The sequence below is a fragment of the Odontomachus brunneus genome, unplaced genomic scaffold (assembly GCF_010583005.1).
Source record: "Odontomachus brunneus isolate Ranch 3 - 2012 unplaced genomic scaffold, Obru_v1 Obru_scaffold_005, whole genome shotgun sequence".
NCBI lineage: Eukaryota > Metazoa > Arthropoda > Insecta > Hymenoptera > Formicidae > Odontomachus > Odontomachus brunneus.
In genome coordinates this window covers 3175944-3196220 of record NW_022639455.1, presented here as the reverse complement: position 1 = coordinate 3196220, position 20277 = coordinate 3175944, and the positions used below count along the sequence as shown (strand labels likewise).

At 38.5% G+C, this 20277-nt stretch overlaps 2 protein-coding genes across 8 annotated transcripts; both read right to left on the bottom strand.

Annotated features, from left to right (window-relative positions):
• Nucleotides 1-132: 132 nt before the first annotated feature.
• Nucleotides 133-3269, bottom strand: LOC116850054 (translocating chain-associated membrane protein 1). The gene is made up of 7 exons (XM_032827859.1): nt 2973-3269; nt 2197-2373; nt 1999-2114; nt 1698-1910; nt 1510-1619; nt 1131-1418; nt 133-1042 (listed from the first exon to the last, which is right to left on the bottom strand). The coding sequence occupies exons 1-7, from the start codon at nt 3102-3104 to the stop codon at nt 945-947; spliced, it is 1134 nt and encodes a 377-aa protein (XP_032683750.1). The 5' UTR covers nt 3105-3269; the 3' UTR covers nt 133-944.
• Nucleotides 3270-5062: 1793 nt separating this feature from the next.
• Nucleotides 5063-19277, bottom strand: LOC116850204 (ATP-dependent 6-phosphofructokinase). 7 transcript variants are annotated; one of them, XM_032828194.1, is made up of 18 exons: nt 19111-19277; nt 16906-17032; nt 16653-16804; nt 16398-16587; nt 15959-16169; nt 15582-15690; nt 13729-13917; nt 12087-12277; nt 11924-12002; nt 11685-11714; nt 11541-11561; nt 11221-11322; nt 10934-11140; nt 10703-10855; nt 9999-10155; nt 9726-9893; nt 9046-9268; nt 5063-8959 (listed from the first exon to the last, which is right to left on the bottom strand). In XM_032828194.1, the coding sequence occupies exons 2-18, from the start codon at nt 17009-17011 to the stop codon at nt 8815-8817; spliced, it is 2433 nt and encodes an 810-aa protein (XP_032684085.1). In that variant the 5' UTR covers nt 17012-17032; nt 19111-19277; the 3' UTR covers nt 5063-8814. The 7 variants fall into 7 exon arrangements, with proteins under 7 accessions (XP_032684085.1, XP_032684095.1, XP_032684103.1 ...); XM_032828204.1 differs by lacking the exon at nt 15582-15690 and adding an exon at nt 14446-14554; XM_032828212.1 differs by lacking the exon at nt 19111-19277 and adding an exon at nt 18139-18551.
• Nucleotides 19278-20277: the final 1000 nt, after the last annotated feature.

The following is a 20277-nucleotide window of genomic DNA, read 5'->3' as shown; positions in this document are numbered from 1 at the left end:
TATATAAAGCAATATTGAAACTATGATCTTGATAAGCACACGGTGCTGAAATAACGAGACTTCGTTCTCTATCGGTATATATATATTAAAAAATAGTCGCAAAATTTGTATTTTAACATAACAGTATCATAATTCCATAATAAGATATGTATATTTTTGACATAATTCTTATAACACATTTATGGTCCAGAATATTATATTCGTGCGATATATATAGTGTATATTCTTTACTCTCTTTCCTGCAACTTATTGTATATATATATATATAATATATGTATATATTACTGTAGTAAATTTATATATTTTTATACTCTGACTACTTACTCCTTAATCAATTGTCCCTAAATTTATCAGAAGTAAGCCACGTGCAAAAGGAAATCCGTGAATTTTAAATAACGATGAAATAGGAAGGAACAATTGCAAATTTTCAATTATCAATTAATCTATATTAATAAGTATTAATATTAATAAGTATTAAAGATTGCACACGTTTACGTACCTAGAAAATATACGCAACGTGCCTAAAGAGACAATATTCCAAAATGCGCATTAATATTTTTGTGAATATAACATTTATCTACAATTACAAAACGAAAATGAGTAAATCACAAAAGGATCGATTTAATTATAATTAAGAAAAAAAAGAAAATAAAAGAGAAAAAAAACTCGTTATCATAGCGGATCCCTGTACCTACCGCTTTCGTGAAATGCTTAACGATAAGAACCACTTGTCCGTTTATACATTTTCCTACGAAGCCGAGTATCGAATACTTCAGCATCTTGCACGACGTGACTCTGAGTCGGTAGCGACTATGTATGGAAGCTTCGAATTCCTGTATTACGATTGCGTTCTCGGACACAATTCAGACGCATTCACGACATACAGACGAATAGGATCGAATATCCGATCAGCCTTAGGATGATTTCTCTAATTTATTAGACATCTATTTTGCTTTAGCCGACGAACGATTCCTCAGATTCTTCTTCGTCGCCTGGTCCACCTCCGGGAGCTCGTCGTCCTCGGACTGGACGGATTTCTTGCCTAAGCACACATACGATGTTGGCATCATTGATATAAAATCTGGCACAGGGATGACGGAAAAAGATTCAGTGTAACTACAGTCTCTTACCTTCTCGCTTCCTCGACTTTTGTTTTGGTTTCGCCTTCACAACGACCGGTGCAGCGTTTTCGCGTGCGTACTTTAGTTGTTTCTTAATGAGCAGATACAGTAGGTAGGATTGGAAGAACGAGATGACGGATACCATCGCATATTGTACGGCAGGGATGTTGAAGTTGCCGGTGGCGAAGTCGAATTTGTTTTCCAACTTTCTCAAACCGTACATGAACACCACTGTTGTCAGCACGACGCTCGCTACACGCGCGAACGCGTACGTTGAATTGGCAACGAGGAAAGATACTGTGGAGTTGTAGAAATATATTAATATATTAGCATTACTAATTCTTACAGTTTTTATGTAGATTATTATTTAGCAACAAGAGAAACTTACGTCTCGACGCTTTCTCTTTTTGACTAATGAAATGGATCAGTCTGGCACTGTGTAGCAAGGCGTCTCCCATGAAATGCAGAGCTAGCAGAATTACAGCAAGCTGTTGGAAACTGCAAGAGAAATGATTATTGCAAACAGGCACAAGAGTGAAAGAGAAATATCTACAATGCGCTATTATATAATCTTACTTGAAGAAATAAGCCAAAAATGTGAAGAACAGTCCGACAGTCGCGTGGAGAACGCGCAGCGGAATATCCTCCTTCTTGACTCGTTGGAAATACAACTCGGGGTAACAGTGCAACCAGTAGGAGAACTGAGCAACGAAAAACAGCTTCAGAGAGAAGGACATTGGCGCTGGATATTCCATCCACAATGCTGGTAGATTTAAAAGTACATTTTCCCTGAAAGAAAGATAATAGTTTTTTAATATATCATCTCTGGTTGATACTTAGAAAATCAGATATAATATTATCTTTTTACTGATATTACCTGATTATAATATCAATGGCCCACAATGTAAACACTATATAAAAGACAATCAATTGGCAGGACTCGTTGAATTTGAAAAGTTTGGCCTTGCTGAGATGAAGCCGCTTGGAAATTTTCTATGGAAGAAAGCAATTTTGTCAATAAAGGTTCACCAAAGCTAAATATGCATTTATAATTAATTATAAGTAGCTATCTTACATCAAATATATATTCTTGGAGCACAGCGTGCAGTACGATAGTTATCAAAAAGTAAAAGAATACTGCACATGCATCCTTCCACCCTGTAGTATACCTTGTTGTAACTATTGGGTCTTCAGTAGAATTGGTCACATTGTAATGCAAGGCAACAAAAGTATATGCCCATGGTGAGGTAACCTGAAAGGAAATGATAATATTAGATAAAATCTTTGAGATAAAACTTTTACATATAACAACCATAAATATCATATATATGACTATATGATATATATCATATATATGACTATAAAAATAACATATGCAGTAAATAATCCTAATTAAATAATTCTGATACATCTTTTTTCTTCAAAATTAATGTCATAATAAATATAGCAACTGCAGTAACTATAGTGTTCAACAACTATACATATTTATAATTCAAAATATGTCATTAATAGTTGATGATAGGTTTTCATATAAAACATACAATATATCTTTGCAAATACAATCAACAAACAATCACCTACAACTAGACTTTATCCAATTAAACTCTATCGCGATATTTACTACTTGTAACATATGGTCGCCCCACTTTTCCGATTTCCACCCGATTTCCTGGAGTTTTCATTTCGCCCGAGATACAGAAACGAAGACCCGAACGGAGCATGCGAACGGGGATACGACTGGTTCGACCTGGGATTGGTTTGGCACAACCTGGGAGATCGAATGTTCTCAAAATTACAGGACAAAGGACACGGGTACAGGACGCCGGTAGAAGAATCGACGTGCACACTAACCTGTATCATCAAGCCGACTACGAAGACCATCGCCACGCAGGAGACGATGTCCGCGTGATTCTGTATGATGAATTCATGGCTGAATATCGGCGGATTCTTGCTCGAGTTCTTGCGTCCTTTCACCGCGACCATTTTGCCACCGAGGAGTCCTCACCGCACGACGATCGCGACACGACAGACAGGCGAGTTCACCACCCGCCAAGCCACACTTTCAACTGTACTCACCACGGAAACGTCACACGCGCACTACGCTACGCGGCGGCCAACGCCGAGCAATGTGGCGTTCGCCGGCCCAACTTGTTGGCACTACGTGAGTCATACCAGAAAGAAGCATGATAGCAGCCACCAGCCTGATTTAAATCGCTAGGCTAGGCACATTTTCGAGACGCCATCTAACAAAGTGCGCCCTTACTACGTTCGTTAGGCGAATTTTCGCGGTGATAACGATAAAATGCGCCTAGTTCATGCCCGTTGTTCTTCCGTACAATGATAGTAAGTTAGAAAAGGACGACGTCTAATCGCTCTATTCTTGTCTCATCGCTGATGAGCGGACCGCGTGACATAGGCACGAAGCTAGCGGCGATATTATGGAGTTTTTGCAATTTCGTATTTTAGATACAGTAAACGCTGAAGTCACGTGACTTCATACCGTATTCCATTTTTACGTCGCCTACTTCAAAAGAGTTTTTACACGGTGAATGTTATGGTAACGATAAAACAGTATTTTATAATAAGATGAAGGCTTTGACTATATAAGCAGAGAGAAACCTAAGAGCGGTCACGCTATACGTTTTGGCCGACACCGATTTTCACACTGTTCGATGCGTCATCTGCATTCATTTTTGAGGTAGAACTACGTTCCCTACGCCCATTTTCAGACGCTACCGGTAAAGTGTCGAGTGTTGTGTCCATTCTACGCTCATTTTCTGGCGATTGTGTCCGTGTAAGCTCATTCTACATTGCGTAATGGCTCCTGACACACGACGCGATAATGTTGCCACGCGGCGGAAGTCCACGCGACAGCCAATCAATATGTTGTTTTTCCGTAAGAGCTAGAAGGTTATTACGGAAAGTAGCATATTGATTGGCTGTCGCGCGAACTTCCGCCGCGCGGCAAGCATTACCGCGTCCTGTGTGCAGGAGCCATTAGAGCATATATATATGGAGGGGGAATTGCGTATGCCTCCTGTAGACCAAAAGTGTCTCCAAGATTTGTGCGAGAGAGAAAGGTATACATTCCTATTCCTTCTCTGTGCGCCACATGCGTCAGTTGTTGCTGGACTACAAAATTATTGGTTTCAATATTTTTTTACTTGAATTCTATCAACTTTACCGAAAAATAGCAAGAGATAAAAATTGTTTATTTTCTTCTCATAAAGCTCGAAGAATTTTTTCAGAATTTTATATTAACTTTTTAGTACTGCATTTTTGCGTTTTCTTGCATTTTCTTGAAGTACTAAAAAGTTAATACAAAATTCTGAAAAAATTCTCAGAGCTCTATGAGAAGAAAATAAATAACATCTGTCAACTCTATAATCTAACCTAACCTGTCAACTTCAACGCACGCGTACAGAGGACGAATAGGAACGTATAACTTTCTCTCTCGCACTTTCTCTCTCTTGGATACACTTTCGTACCAGCATTCCCCCTCCATATGCTCTAAGGTTGTCACGCTCTATTGTGTCACAGATGGCGACCTCCGCGAATTGTCTTTCGTAACTAGTGCAAAAGTAGAATTTTCATTTGGGTTGCATTTCAAATATATCCTTTTTGAAGAAATTTTACTCGATTCTTTATAGTATATATAATTATAGATATTATATCTGTAAAAAAATAAAAATAAAAATAAAATAAAAATAAAAATAAAAATCAGAATAAAGCTACATACTCGAACGATTTCAATGGCATTACTAGATTTTCATAAAAATATTTGTGACCGAATAAGTTATACGATAAAATATTTGATATTTTTATGACATATCATTACGATTAATATTAGCCGACGAAATTAAACATATCATCTGTACAACATATCAGATCTAATAATTTATTGTATAGTTTTTGTAACACAAAATCAGGTAACGTGTGCGTAACATGTTTAGAAGATTTAGTTTATTTCACGACATAGATACAACATCGTCAATGTGTATGATAATACGTATTCATACCGCCAGATTTATACGTTCGTCGATTTAGACAATCGATCTCGATCGAAATTCCGAATTTTTGACAAATGTATACAATATAATACGCGTCGCGCCGTCGAAAGTGCGGTGGGATGCCGATCACATCGGAAGAGAAAAAATAAATTATGATAAATGTAATACTATATATACGTCACGGATCTCGGATGTAAATTCATTGATCAACAATGACTCGAAAATATATCTCTGAAATCTTAAAAATAATATCTCATTTCTATACACGCGTATCCTTAATGCGCCAATGCGCCGGGAACAGCTAACAGTTCGACATTACGCGAGTACCATTTGTACGTTTCTGCGTGTACAGCTTTGCAGTACAGTGCGATAAATACAGCGCTCGATAATTACACATGTTATAATTGGCCATAGTTATACAAGAATAATCCAATCTACAAAATTATGATTTTTTTGGTTTTTGTTTTATCAATGAGTAATTCATACGACTTTCTACATAAAAAACAAAAAAGATCCAAACCTCATGAACGTCTAAAATTAATTAAAAAGCAGTTTTCACTTTCTACTGGTTGCATCTTTTTTACCTATTGCCAAGGATTAAATTTATCAATGAATATCGTTAAAAAGAAGAAAATTGACTATGCTTAACTTCTTGAATAATTGCAAAGAAAGTGCAATCTGTACTTTTTAAATCATGTATCAAATGTTTATTTTCATTTTTCTCAAAACATACTTCATGTAGGTTGAATCGTTCTTGCATAACTACAGTTAATTATACATATTAGTATGTCGACGAAGAGATACGCGAATCAAATAACTGTCCGAATATATATTAACACGTCGGGTGCGAGTTCTAGCAACATAGTCGCTTTCATGATAAAAATTCATCGAGACACACACGAGAATGTACGATAAAACGTGTTTCAATGCTCGGATACAATTTGCGAATTTGTCTGTTCTTTTTACCTGAATTAGATTGCATCTTTTTCCTCTGAAGTGAAACGAGTGTATCACAGGGAAAAAGAACAAAGTTGCTGCGCTAATGCAGCTAAAAAGAATAGACTTAATAATTTGACACACAAATAAAATTGACGACAGCCTTTGTGTCTCCCCCATCATCGCGCCTCAGTTTCGTTCAAATACGATCTCTTTGGTTGCCTTTGTAGCCTCTTGCTGTAGTAACGAATAAACGAAGAAAATCTCTATGCGATACGACGTTTAAATGATTAAATGTCGTGTTAGTGGTATTATTCGATTGCTTTTCAAACGAGAGTTATAATCTCCTACTTGTCGTATACACTACCAAGTAGTAGATCATACATACGTACTTCGATAACGATTTGAGAAACAAGCAATCTATAACTCTTTTTACGTATATTACATTTTACGATCTTACGTTAATACCCTAATTCGAGAGCAAACTCGTAACATACGCGCGTATAATTATTGTACTTTCGAAGTTTGTTTACTTGTCCTTGCTTCTTTCTTTTTCTCTTTACGCATGCACGCATCGAACGTTATCTATTAAGCCAATCTTATGTGCAAGTCGACGCGAGTTGCGAGTGCTAAGTGCGGCGGCATTCAAAACGAAAGATCGTGGCGTGCTCCGCGATTCTTCACGCGAGCGGGTTGGCGGGTGCGCGAATTACTTATGTAGAGAAAATTATGAAAAGTACACGCTACAACGGGCGCATACATACAACATGCATGCACACACATACACGAGTCTCTCCCTCTCCCTCTCTTTCTTCCCATCTCTTTTACGTTCGTACTCCCGTTAATCACGCTCGGTAATGTTACTCATTTACGCATACAAGCGGATATGCGAACGTGAACGAGCGAGCGAGCGAGTTGTACGGCACGCGAGACATAATTATAATTTCCAGTGGTCACCAAAATGCAACTGCCTGGTCTCTATAGAATCTCGCAAGAGCACGAGACGAGAACGCTACCTTATATACGCCGAGAAAACAATTACAAGAGATTATTAATAGTTTGCACGATTTCGTCGAAAGATAAATATACGAGTATAGTAAGAGAAAAGGAATTAAATCTAAGTACTCGTTTGTGGTCACAAGCCTTAAATTTTAGCGAAATTCTTTAATGTTACATGCAACCAGAGCGCGACTCACGGGTCGATCTCTCTTCCTCTCTTTCTATCTCTTCCCTTCTACTGCGTGAGTCGTACGTTCACCGTTGCAAAATTATGTTTTGAGGTAGACAGGTATATTCTCCAATAGCTTTTTATAGCTTCGAGTAAACGCTAAACCGAAGGATAAACATTTTCATCAACGCACAAAATGCCACATTAATTTTTAATCCTATACCTTAGTAGACCACAAATACAATTCACAAAGTTTAATCTGTAAAACTCTCGAAATTTCACAATCTGATTCACTTCTCGATCCGTGTGTCGCAACTGAAAATCGTACTTGTTACAAATGTTTCACCGGATGTTACGTCAAGTATAATGCAAACTGACGAAATAAGACTTCTCGTCAAGCTGAATTTAATTCTTGAATTTAATTTTTGATTCACGATGATAAAAACATCGAAAATAATATCATCGTTCACTAAAGACGCTAACAAGTTAACATGAATTGTTTTTCGTTTCTGATAATTGTACCATGGTTTCACCATGGTGCGATATTTCAATAGCATATTCTGAGGTTCAATTAAAATCAAACATTCTAATGTGAAATATTACGATAGCTTTACTAGCCGATATTTTATAACTCTGAAATTTCTAGAGTTATAATTTTGGATATTATATATAATAAATATAAATACACACATATATATGTGCATATGTGAATTCAATTTAATTAAAATTTCAACTATTAAACACGCACTGATTAAAATATCGCACAATAACTTACTAGACAGCAAAATTGTATACCGGATTCGAGCAGCATATCAAATGTAAGTCTCTAATGTATCACTGGTTGGTTTCTTAATTTTTGTCGCGTGTTCCTTTTCTTTCTCTGTTTATTTCTCTCTCTTTCTCTCTTTCTCTCTCTGTTTGATGAAAGCGATTCTGTAATTCTCCATAATTTGGCGCCTAAACTTCGTGTACCTTATTATACGCTAGAAATTTTTACATTTATCGAAGTGTCTAGTGTAATTTCATTACTATACATCAAAATTGCACACAATGCGATTTTAACGTCACTAGGAAATATATTGTAACAATACCGCGCCATCTCGTCGTTATCCAAACGGGGAGACCTCACTTCTATTGGCACGAACCGAGCTCGCATGACTGAAGTATATCTTACATCTCTCGCGCTTCAGATACTGCCTTTGTACCTATTTCTCACCTGAGTTGGAAAATTCGAGTCTACGTTCGAGATACTAAACGCGACTCTCAAAACCGAAGAATAATATAATCCGGGATTCTCCGTTGCATTTGTTCGTGTAATTTGCATCTCGAATTTGTTATTGCAATTGCTATTGTCGTAAGAACCAATAAACAATCGGATATTTCGGACGCGCGATTTGATAAATACGTACACATAAAAATCGTTTCCCTTCGCCTTGTCGAGCGGAGGCAGAATTATCGTAATGTCATACAATACTTTCGAACGGAATCTATTCTTCACACAGTTAGCGACACTTATTTTGTGTAACGTTATCTATTTGTCTATCTACTTGTCGCGATTTTAGATAATTCATTTAGCGATTTATACGAGTGGCGGATCATTTTGAAGATCCATTTCCTCAACGGTTATATACAGACCCTCTTCTTCGTACGTCGACTCGTGCTTCGCCAACACCTTCAGTAAAGGACGCAGCTTCATCCACCATTGATATGTCGGAATACGATGCCTGAAGTTACATAGAATATGAGGGGAATTACGTCCGATACTGAAGATATTGAAACAATTCTCCAAGGAATCGGAGAAAATACGTACTCAAAGTCGGTAACTTCGAGGAGCTCCATGAACGATGTATATCTGTATTGTCGTCTTACGATACCGAGCATCACAGCACTGTCTGCATTCGTCGTGACGGTTTTGCCGTCGGAACCGGTACATTTTCGTAATTGATCGCTGAACCATTCCACAGCTTTAGCACCCATTTTCGTTCCTAAATTGCGGTCAAAAGGCGTTGGTGAACCACCTTGTTGCATATGACCTAAAATACAACAAATATTTAGTATAGCGATCTAATTAAATATTATGTAGCAATGTAGCAATAAAAACAATTTTATCTAATTCATTAATTAAATGATATAAACTATTGTATAGATGAAATAATAAAAGTTCAATTATAAGGAAAAGTAAAAATTAGTGATATCAATATACAGATATTTGTATACTGAGGTTCTAACTTAATTTGGAGTTTACTATTTAAATATTTGAGTCTTTTAAATATTTCTCTGTTATCCAATAATATTGTGAAAATTACTCGAGTATCGTGATGAGTGTACATAGTTTAAAAAAAAGCAACCGACCGGCTGCGATACAGAAATCAATAGTAGATAATAAATGGATATTATCGAGGTGTAGTCTGCAATATCAATTTAGATATTCAAATAACAACTATCTGATTTATCCTAACAGCATTAATACAAACAAAAAAAAACTTATACCAATTATGTTCATCCTGCTACTGAATAAACCCTTTCCCTCCTCACTGAAAAGTCTTTGCATAAAATCGGTACTATAATTTTGATTGGCGTTTTCGTTTCTGAGGATGAGACCTCGTTGAACACCTTCTGACATCTTCGCCGCCATCGCAATGACATCTTGATTCAAATCTATAATATAAACATTATAATGTTAAACATTAAACACCTAAGTTTTTCATTTTTCAAAACGTTATTACGAGTAAAAGAATTCGTTATACTAGAAAATTAAAATACCTTTGATATTAAACTTTTCTTCGAAAATATATGCTGCATCAGCACCTCCGGCCAGACCAGCGACTGTCGCTAAGTATCCACAATAACCACCCATTGTCTCGATAATAAATACACGACATTTGGTACCTTGCGCCGATTGTCGAATACGATCACAAATCTAAAATGATAATTATGTATTATCATTATGTAATTGTGTATGTTATGTAATTGTTTTTTAAATAAAATTATATACAGAAGATGGGTAATTACAGAAAAAGGATTAATGTTTAAATAATTAATTTACAATTGTGAATTATATTTTGAAAATATTAAATTTTTTGAAACCGCTGATTAATTTTGGATATTTTTATAACTATTTTACTTTATTATTAAAAGCAAATTAATAGAATTTTTCTAAACTTCTTAATCTTTCTATATTATTCTAACTTTTCTAATAACTCTTCAAAAATTTTCTAAATTTAATCTAAGAGAAACTTTTATTTGTAATGACGATACATATAAAAGCCACATGACTATTAAAGTTAATCGCTAAAACTACATAATGGACTTGTATACTAGAATACTTATCGACATAGGAATTAGCCAAATTTAAAAATATCGAGACAATAACTAGTTTTTCTTAGCAAAAAGAAAAGAGAAAAACAAGAAAGCAAGAAACAATCATTAATCTCTAATTGTACTTATGAAAGCATTGTGATACTTACTTCCGTAATTTCATTCAAAGCTGTATCACAGCCCAAAGAAAACTCCGTCCCTGGTACATTATTACTGATAGTCGCGGGGATCATGGCGATAGGAATACGGAACTCCTCATACTTGTCTCTCGCTTTGTAGAACATCAGACCAGTTTGATATCCCTGTACATAAAATACACTTGGTTATCGATACTGGTATTTCGATCGAGATAAAATGTTTGAAAAATGCGTTTTAAGTACCTCGAATCCACCTATGATCAACAATGCTTGAATGCCGAATTCTTTAAGCTTCTGAGCGATTTGCGGCAACTGTTCTTCTGTGGGTGGCGCGCGTTTTGTTCCCAGGTAAGCGCCACCTTGTGCAACCCAACCGGTGACTGAAGGCCAATCCATCAGTTTCAATCTACCGCCAATGAGACCCATCACTCCGTCGCAGATACCATACACCTACACCGAGACAAAGAGATGAATTGAGTACAACTAAGACATAGAATATGATGACTCATAATGTATATGAAATATAATACCTTATCACCTCGATAGATACAATTCCTCACGAAGGAGCGAACCGCAGCATTCATACCGCAAGACGGTGATCCAATATGCATGACCGCCAATGTATAATGATCCTGTAAGGAAAATCATGGATTAACAACGACGTGAAAACCAATACGGCGCATCATGCAACGTGCACAGGAAACTGAATGACGGCTTGTGTATGATGTCGCACGTTATAAGTAGCGCACAATGCTTTCGTCTGCCTAGGCGCGAACGTGAAGTACGAAAATGAAATGTGTCTAACGTATGAGGCACGCATTCTCTATTCCAAAGGTATGGATCAACTCACTTGTCCACATAAAGTGTATTGCTAGGGGAGGAAAAAAGGTGCTGTGATTAGAGCGACTTCGTCTCGACGTTCACAGGATATTGCAAGTGTAGTATTTGTAAAAAAATAAGAGAACGCCTAGTAATAAGTTCTTAACTGATTTACCTTCGGTAATGCGCACCCATTAATAACTTCCTGAAGCAGTATTAAACAGCATATGTAATAATCTATGTATTATTGCTATTTTTATGCTATTTTATCAGTGACCCAAAATTTTGCTAAGACTACAATGCTATACACTACTATCAGTTCGATCGGCCGAGATATTAATAACACCGCGCAGAGTTTAAATGCTTTTGGGTCATCTAAACAAGCTCGCTTGCGAGCAGAGAATACGATCATACCTTGGTTGGATCGGAACTTTCTACTGGAGCTTTCAAGCGTGTCAACATCTTGTAGGTTTCTAGATTACGTTCGAAGCCTCTGGAAATCACAAATCGATGTTAAGATATACGTTATACTTTTTAAGTTAAACATTTCCGATATAATTTATTTAAATTCACTTACTTTCCTCGAAGCTGAACTGCAAGGTCCCAATTTTTATCGGCCATTACTTGCGCTACGGCTTTCGTACGACGAACACATTCCATAAGTGGCAATCTTACGGCTTGATTACCATCCAGTGTAACAACACACGCTTCAGTTTCGGGTGTCGCCTCCATTAAAGCCATCACAGCTTCAGCTCCCATTCTACATCCCTGTAATATATTGTTGATCGTACGTGTTAATAAATAATACATAGATAAAGAATGCGTGGATACGCGTTAAAATTAACAAAAGAATAATATTAGGACCTTGAATAAGTTCTCGCTGATTTTTCGTGAAAATTAATGCTTTATTTAAAAAAAGTCGTAAAAAACATGTCACTGAAAGTATTGTCCATCGCTAGCCACTACTTTTTCCCATCTTTCTGGCAGCATTTCAATTCCACGTCGGAAAAACGATACGTCTTTTGAGGCTATCCAAGAGTCGACCCATTTTTTGGGATCTTCATAAGAATGGAAGTGCTGCTCAGCCAGGCCATCGATCGGAATAAGTGATAATCGGAAGGGGCAATGTCTGGTGAATACGGCGGGTGGGGTAGGACTTCCCATTTAAGCGTTTCCAAGTAGGTTTTCACCGATTGTGCAACATGTGGCCGAGCGTTGTTATGTTGCAAAATCACTTTGTCGTGTCTCTGTTCGTATAGCGGCCGTTTTTCTTTCAATGCTTGGCTCAAATGCATCAATTGTAGCCGATAGCGATCTCCCGTGATGGTTTCGTTCGGTTTGAGCAGCTCATAATAAACTACACCCAGCTGATCCCACCAAACGCAGAGCAGAAATTTCGAACCATAGATATTCGACTTTGCCGACGATGTTGATGCATGGCCGGGCTTACCCCACGATCTTCTACGCTTAGAGTTATCCACTTTTCATCGCCAGTCACGATACGATGCAAAAAACCTTTCCTTTTCTGCCGTTGAAGCAGCTGTTCACACGTGAAAAGACGCCGTTCGACGTCTCTCGGCTTCAACTCGTACGGCACCCAATGTCCTCGCTTTTGAATCATTCCTAATACTTTCAAACGTTTCGAAACTGTGTGATCAACTCCTAGTGATTCTGCAAGTTCAGCTAGCGTCTGACATGAGTCTTCATGAAGTAATGCCTCCAATTCTTCGTCTTCAAACTTTTTCGGTGCGCCAAAGCGTTCTTTATCTTCAACATCAAAATCATTATTTTTGAAGTGTCTAAACCAATCTCTACATGTTGTTTCCGACAGAGCATGGTCGCTGTAAGTCTCAACAAGAATTCTGTGTGCTTCAGCCGCAGATTTTTTTTGAATAAAGTAGTGCAATAAAATTCCCTGCAAATACTCTTTTTTTGGCACGAAACTCGACATGTTTAACACTATGAAAAAAAAAGTTGTTTACACTTCGGCGAACTGACATACACTGAATTTCAAGCTTGCTTATAGTACTTCCTTATAGATGCATTACTATCTTAAACTACACGCACGCAGTTCTGGTAACGCCATCTTATGGAAAACAGCGAGAACTTATTCAAGGTCCTGATAATAATAGAATATATTTAACGTATTCAATTTTCAATAATCCAATTTCAAATTCTATAAAGTTCCATTTTAAAAATCCTAGATTGCGGAATCTTACCAAAACTCTATCGAAGGCAGAAGGATTACCACCTCTTTGTACATGACCCAACACAGTGATCCTCGTGTCTTGCTGTAGCTTTTCCACAACTACTTTGTGTACCTTCTCGGCAGTAATTGGATCGCCATTCCTGTCGACAGCTCCTTCAGCAACGATAATAATATTGAGTCGTTGCCCAGTAAGTCTCTCCTAAAAGGTAAGAGCAATAAAAATCTTCTGCACGCCAAAGTGAAAATTTTGCTTCAACAGATTTAATAACAGACTGTGTATAAAAGTATAATAAAAAAAAAATTAACACCATATACAAAGTAATATGTATAAAATACTCTAATACTTCTACCTACATTAATAGTGTTTCATATATTTGTGTAAATGTATTAAATAATATAGTACTTCACATAACACAAGCATTATAGAAAAATCGTAAGTTTGTTGTAGCATGCACATTGTCTTTTTATTTTATATAATAATATTATCTTTTCCCTAAATTACATACGAAAAGTGTTCACAAAGTGAATGTAGTAAATATCGATAAACAAATAATCAAACAATCGATAAATAACTAAAATGATTGCAACAGCCTGCAACCGTTTAAAAGAACAAAACAAAGTGAATTCTGCAGAATGCAATGTGCTATTCGCGTTGCAGGTTTGGCGACTTACGCGAAACAAACATAATGATACTTGTCTCAAAAAACTAAAAAAAAATTCATCGAACCTGCAGCAACTTTTTGCACAGCTTGTTGGGCCAATCCTGCTCAGGTGGCCATTCTGGGATGAAAACAAAATCAGCCTCGCAACACATAGCTGCCACCAGAGCCAGATAACTGCAATGGTACATCGTAAAACCTAACTAAATCTACTTCGATACGATGTTCAAGAATATAGTGTAAATTAACGTCGTTACATCGTAATTATATGAAATATAAATTTGAAAAAAGGCTGTACCGACCGACAGACATACGTGAAAGCCAATATATTTGTAAGAGAGATTCGCGGGCAACCTAAGCGCCAACAGGGTAAATGGCGAGGAGCAAGAAAATTTACAAAATATCTGCAATCTCAAAGAGATTATACTGTATTTATAAGATATCTCTAAATTACTATTATTTCACGAGAGAGAGAATACATTAATATGTAATATGATCATATATATAGAAAAAAAGCTTAGTTGGATTAACCAAATATCTAATTAAAAGTGAATGAATCAGAATTCAAGTTGAACAGTTGCAAATTTTAATTAATCAGAAATCTTGTTAATTTGAGCAGAATTCTAGTAATTTCAACTGGAATTCTAGCTCATCCATATTTTATCAGACATTTGATTGATCCAACTAAATTTCCATTTCCATATAATAATAATAATCTGAAGTAAAATAGCTGGTGTGAGAGAAACAGAGAGAGAGAGAGAGAGAGAGAGAGAGAGAGAGAGAGAAATGTGCCTGTCGCACAGCTTCGCAAAGCTCCTCGACCCAATCAGCGCGTGTCGGAGACTCGGGAATAAAGAAATAGCAGGCTTCCGAGGATAAACTTGACGCTATCGTCAGGTACCTGAAAGACTCTGTCGTCTAATTATCTTCAGTACCGTCGTCATCTATGTATCTACGTATCTATTAATTATCTTTGTTGAAAATTTATGTGAGTATATCTCTCGTACACGTTCCTCCTTACGTCATCATACTCGGAGGAATGCACGTCCAGCGTATATGCTTATTAATTAAGAATACATTCAGCAACCAAGAAACAAACTGACACAAAGACGAAAAAGAAAACCAATTTCTCGTGTTAAGTCAAGTTAGTAGGAATTAGCGAAACGCAGTGTAAAATTTGGAAAAAGATCTCCATCGAACGTGCCTGCTCCAACTTTCTACATAATTTTTCGGGCCAGTCGACGGGAGGCGGACATTCCGGGAAGAAAACATAATCGGCCTCCGCAGCTAGAGCGCCCACGATAGCCAGATACCTAGCCGAAAATCGCTTGTCTGTACTATATACTCATAAATCATAACTGTCGACACTACAAAGCTGATATCGTTTTAACGTGATAACGACATTTAGATATTAATTTCGTAAGATTCGTCGAGCCCAGCCGCTATGAATTACGTGATATTTTCCACGTGCGCAACAACTGTGACTCCTATGACGCTTCTATAATGCGTATAATTAATTGTCCAATAATACAAATCCTGAATGATTTTCTCCCTGTGGTAAAAATGCAAGGATTCACTTACCCGCAATGCCGACCCATTACTTCCATTATAAACGTTCTCTGGTGAGAGTAAGCTGTGCTAACAATAGCATCTATACTCTCGATGATACGATGCAACGCCGAGTCGGTGCCGATTGTCATATCTGTTCCGCAGAAGTCATTGTCGATAGAGCCCACCATTCCCACAATATGCAGATGCTTGTGCTTTTCGCTCTGCTCAGCAGTAATATCGCCTAGCATAAAAAGTCAACTATGTTAATTTAGTAAGGCCCAGATTGCACTAATCAAGTGGTAAACTAACAGTTAAAACATATCTGCTTATGTTTATTTTGAAGGAAAAACAGACATGTTGGTTAGCATTCAGTTGATGTAACCGCGCTTGAGTGGACGTTAAATAACGTTAGCTTATGTAAGATATAGCGCGGAGACGAAACAAGCATTTCTAAACGTTCTTCACTTACCAGAATCAACAAGCTCCTTCAGCAGCTCGGGCCATTCCTCCTTGAACAGATTTGCGCCTGTGAGCGAGCCATCTCCACCAATCACCACCAGGTTCGTTATTCCGCGGGTCACCAAGTTCTTAGCAGCCTTCCGGCGACCGGCACGCTCTCTAAAGTCCTTGCACCGTGCGGAGCCGATCACTGTACCACCCTAAAAAAGGACACAATGTTATAATCAGTATGATGATGCAATATTCGCGATTCCGCTATACGCACTTTGTGGATGATGCAAGACACAGACGACCACGTTGCCTCTTCAATGTACGCTCCGCCGTCCACCATTCCTTGATAACCCTCCTTGATGAAGAACACTTTGCACCCGAGATAGATGCCCATCCTCACGACCGCTCGTACGGCGGCGTTCATTCCTGGGAAAAAATACCAGAAATATTCCAAAATTAATATAATTACATCTAATTAGAACATATCTGTGGACGCAATGATTCATAGAGTGTTCATTTTTAGTTACCTTGAGAGTCGCCTCCACTGGTGAATACAGCAAGGCCCTTGCCTTTGTGGCTGCCAGGTTTTATAAACTTTTGAGCTGGCTCCTCAGTCATCTTTTCAGCCATCATTCGGCAGTACCGCTTGTAACTCTGTCAAATGAAAATTTACATTTAAAATTGATGCTCATATCTGTGTGAGTTCAGAACTTTTGTTGAGTACTCTGTGAGTACAGAATTGTTGTTCTGTATATGTTTTATATTCTCTGTCTCTTCACTGTATTTTTATCTCATTAGTAGCAACCAAGTTATGAATGTGAATTTCCATGTTTTTATTAGCATCTTTTTTGTGTAAAGAATAATGTTATAACTGTCTGTGTCATAGAGCGTGGAAAGCGCAGGCTTGTGGTTTTATATTCTTCTTCTAGCATGTTGAATTCTATCTCAAATGAAGAGCTACTCAGTGAGTGTTTGCTTGATTCGATCTTGCTCTTCCCAAACATCTATTTAAATTAAATTTGCCAGCATTTATTTTGTATAAACTTCAGATAAGAACAAAAAAGAAAATAAAAGAAAATATTGCAAGCTTGCCTCTGGAAATATCAAGGAAAGCTTGATATTTTGCAGACTAATTCTGTTCATTCTCTCTGCATCAATGTCCCTCAGAACTTTAGCAACAAGAGACTTTTCTGAATAATGCTCACACATACTGGATTCCAATAAAGATCTACTGGTAACAGTGACGCTGTCACATGTATATGGAGCATATTCCAGATCACTATTGCTCTCTACATGATTTTCCATGTCATCCTCATCTGTGCAATGACACAGAACAGATCTGTAATCTTGAAACATTTTCCTGACGTGCTATATGAACCAATTTTCAGGATAATTGCTACATTGACTGATATGAATTTAACCTTACTCCAGAAGACTTAAATTACACATGTAGTTGCTCTAAGCTTACTTCAGTGCAAAGAGAAAAAAACAGAACAATGGAGCACATTATGCAAAGTACTTGTCAAATTCTGTCATTTTTATCACTCACTATTCTTCACAGTGTGCAAGACATTAATGAAACTCCTCACAGTGAACAAGATTTAATGAATCTGTCATTACGTTGGAATCCGCAATTTCCAATTTTCGCTACCAATGAGAGAACCATAGCTGGAATGCATTTCGCGTCGCATCACGAGACTCTGCAATTTGAAAATCTCTCGCGACGTTCCAATCGAGAAACAAAAACACACGAGGGGTACCTTGACGTGGCGGGCAGGAATTACCGAAGTGCGTGTTGCGACACGCGCGGGACTCTCTGGTCGCAGTCCTTCGCATTATAAAATTAAATAACACGTGCGCGAGCGAGATCTGGCCGCGTATCAAAACGCGAGGCGTAAACAACGCTGAGGCGTGTGTGTGCTGTACGTGTTGCAAAGTTATCGCTGGTGGATGCGGGCTTTTTCCGTCCGACTCATCGACGACGACGACGACGACGACGACGTTCCAATTTACAGCCAAACTCTCGTAATTCACCGGGCACTCGAGCGAGAGTAATTCACCGGGCACTTGACTGAATGGGAACTTTGCACAAGTCGCGTCACCATGGCAGCTCGATCACGAGTTCTCTAGCCGCACACGTCGTCGTGTTCCTCGCGATCACGCGCGACGGACACGACCGCGGTCGCACCATCGCGCTCGTCGTGACACACATAATCCGCACGTGATGGGCGCCTGCGATAATTGGATTAACCGTAATAGTCCCACTCGTCTGACCAGAGGCGCGAAAGCAACGAGGGAATCGATCGTGTTCTGTCCTGGGCATATCGCTCTCGACGACGCGACTCGGTCGTTCGTCGTGTTGAACCCCTGACCTTGCCGTTCGCAGCAGGAGTCGTAGCGTGAAATCACCGCGACGAGACCTCGCCCGCGACTGAATGATCGCTCATCCTCACACGAAGGCAAGCGGTGGCGAGTTTCTCCGGCTGAGAACGAGAAGACAGGTTAACTCACGAGCACCTCCGCGTCGCGTCCACAGGAAAATCGTAGAACGAGGGTCAATCGATTCGGCAATGTGTACGTAAGTCAACTTGGACACGCCGCGAACGAGGAACTCGCGTTTCCGCGCTTGACGGATTGTCGTCGTCGGGATATAGTCCTTGTCGTCGTGAAGCGCGCGCCCGGCCGCGACGGCGATCGGCATGTCGATCGATCGACCGAGTGTTTCGACTCACCAAGGAGAAGGAGACGCGGTTGACTGACGAGCGCGACGACGGCGACGATCCTTCCGCACTCGATGAGCGCCGACGAACCTCTGACCGACGTCGCCCGCCGCAGTCACGACGTTCGACGTCCTACTCTGAAGGTGACCTTTTGGCCCAGCTGCCGGCGGGACCAATCGCGATCGACCAATGGCGCGCCGCTCTCGAACTTCGAATTAGGCGCGCCGCGCGATATCGATAGCTCGCGCGCAACGAGATATCGATAGCTCGAGTGCCACGAGATATCGATAGCTCGAGTGCCACGAGATATCGATAACTCGAGTGCCACGAGATCTCGACAGCTCGTGCAATTTCCAAAATGGCGGGACGCGCGCGCGCGCGTGAGTCATGGTTTGGCGATCTTCTTGTCGCGCGTTCGGAGAGCGGACGATTTCGTTCACCTTCTCGGACAGTACGAATTTCTGGAAGACGTTTTAAAGACGTGGAAAAATCTCCTATTTTCCTGGAGTCTTTGACACTTCTAAAAGGCGTCTCAAGCTCTGCAGGAATATTAATACACGCATGTACGCTCAAGTAAGAGTTCAATGTTTCTTTTCTAACTCGAAGAATGTCGACAAAGTTATAATGGACAGCATGAATAAATATTCATCATAAATTGCACAAAGGAAAGAAAAATCTCGTCATATAACACAGATGTCATATTTCTGTCACTTTCAATTCATTCAAATAAGATTATATTCTTTTAATTGTAATTCGTCCCTGAAGAGACTAAAGCTTGATCTACAATGTGTTATTTGCTTCTTGTTTTTTTTTTTCTTTATCTCTTTCTGACTCACACCTTAAGCCTTAAACTAAAAAAAGACAGAGAACAAGAAACAGAAAGCAAAGAGCACCTTGTAGATTAAGCTTAAAGGTGCCTAAAAGACGTTTTATTTTTTAAATGTCTCTTAAGGTTCCAAAAGACATCTGGAAAATGTCTTATTTTTATAAACATCTTCTAAACTGTCAAAAATATCTTAAAGAGACGTTCTATTCTTCTAGACGTCTTTTATGCTTCTTAAAGATATCTTAATCTCTTCAGGAGTACTGACATGTATATGTTCAGATAAATTTAATTTTTCTGTTTTATTCGAACAATGTTGACGAAATTATAATAGACAGCGCTGTGTGTAGAAACAT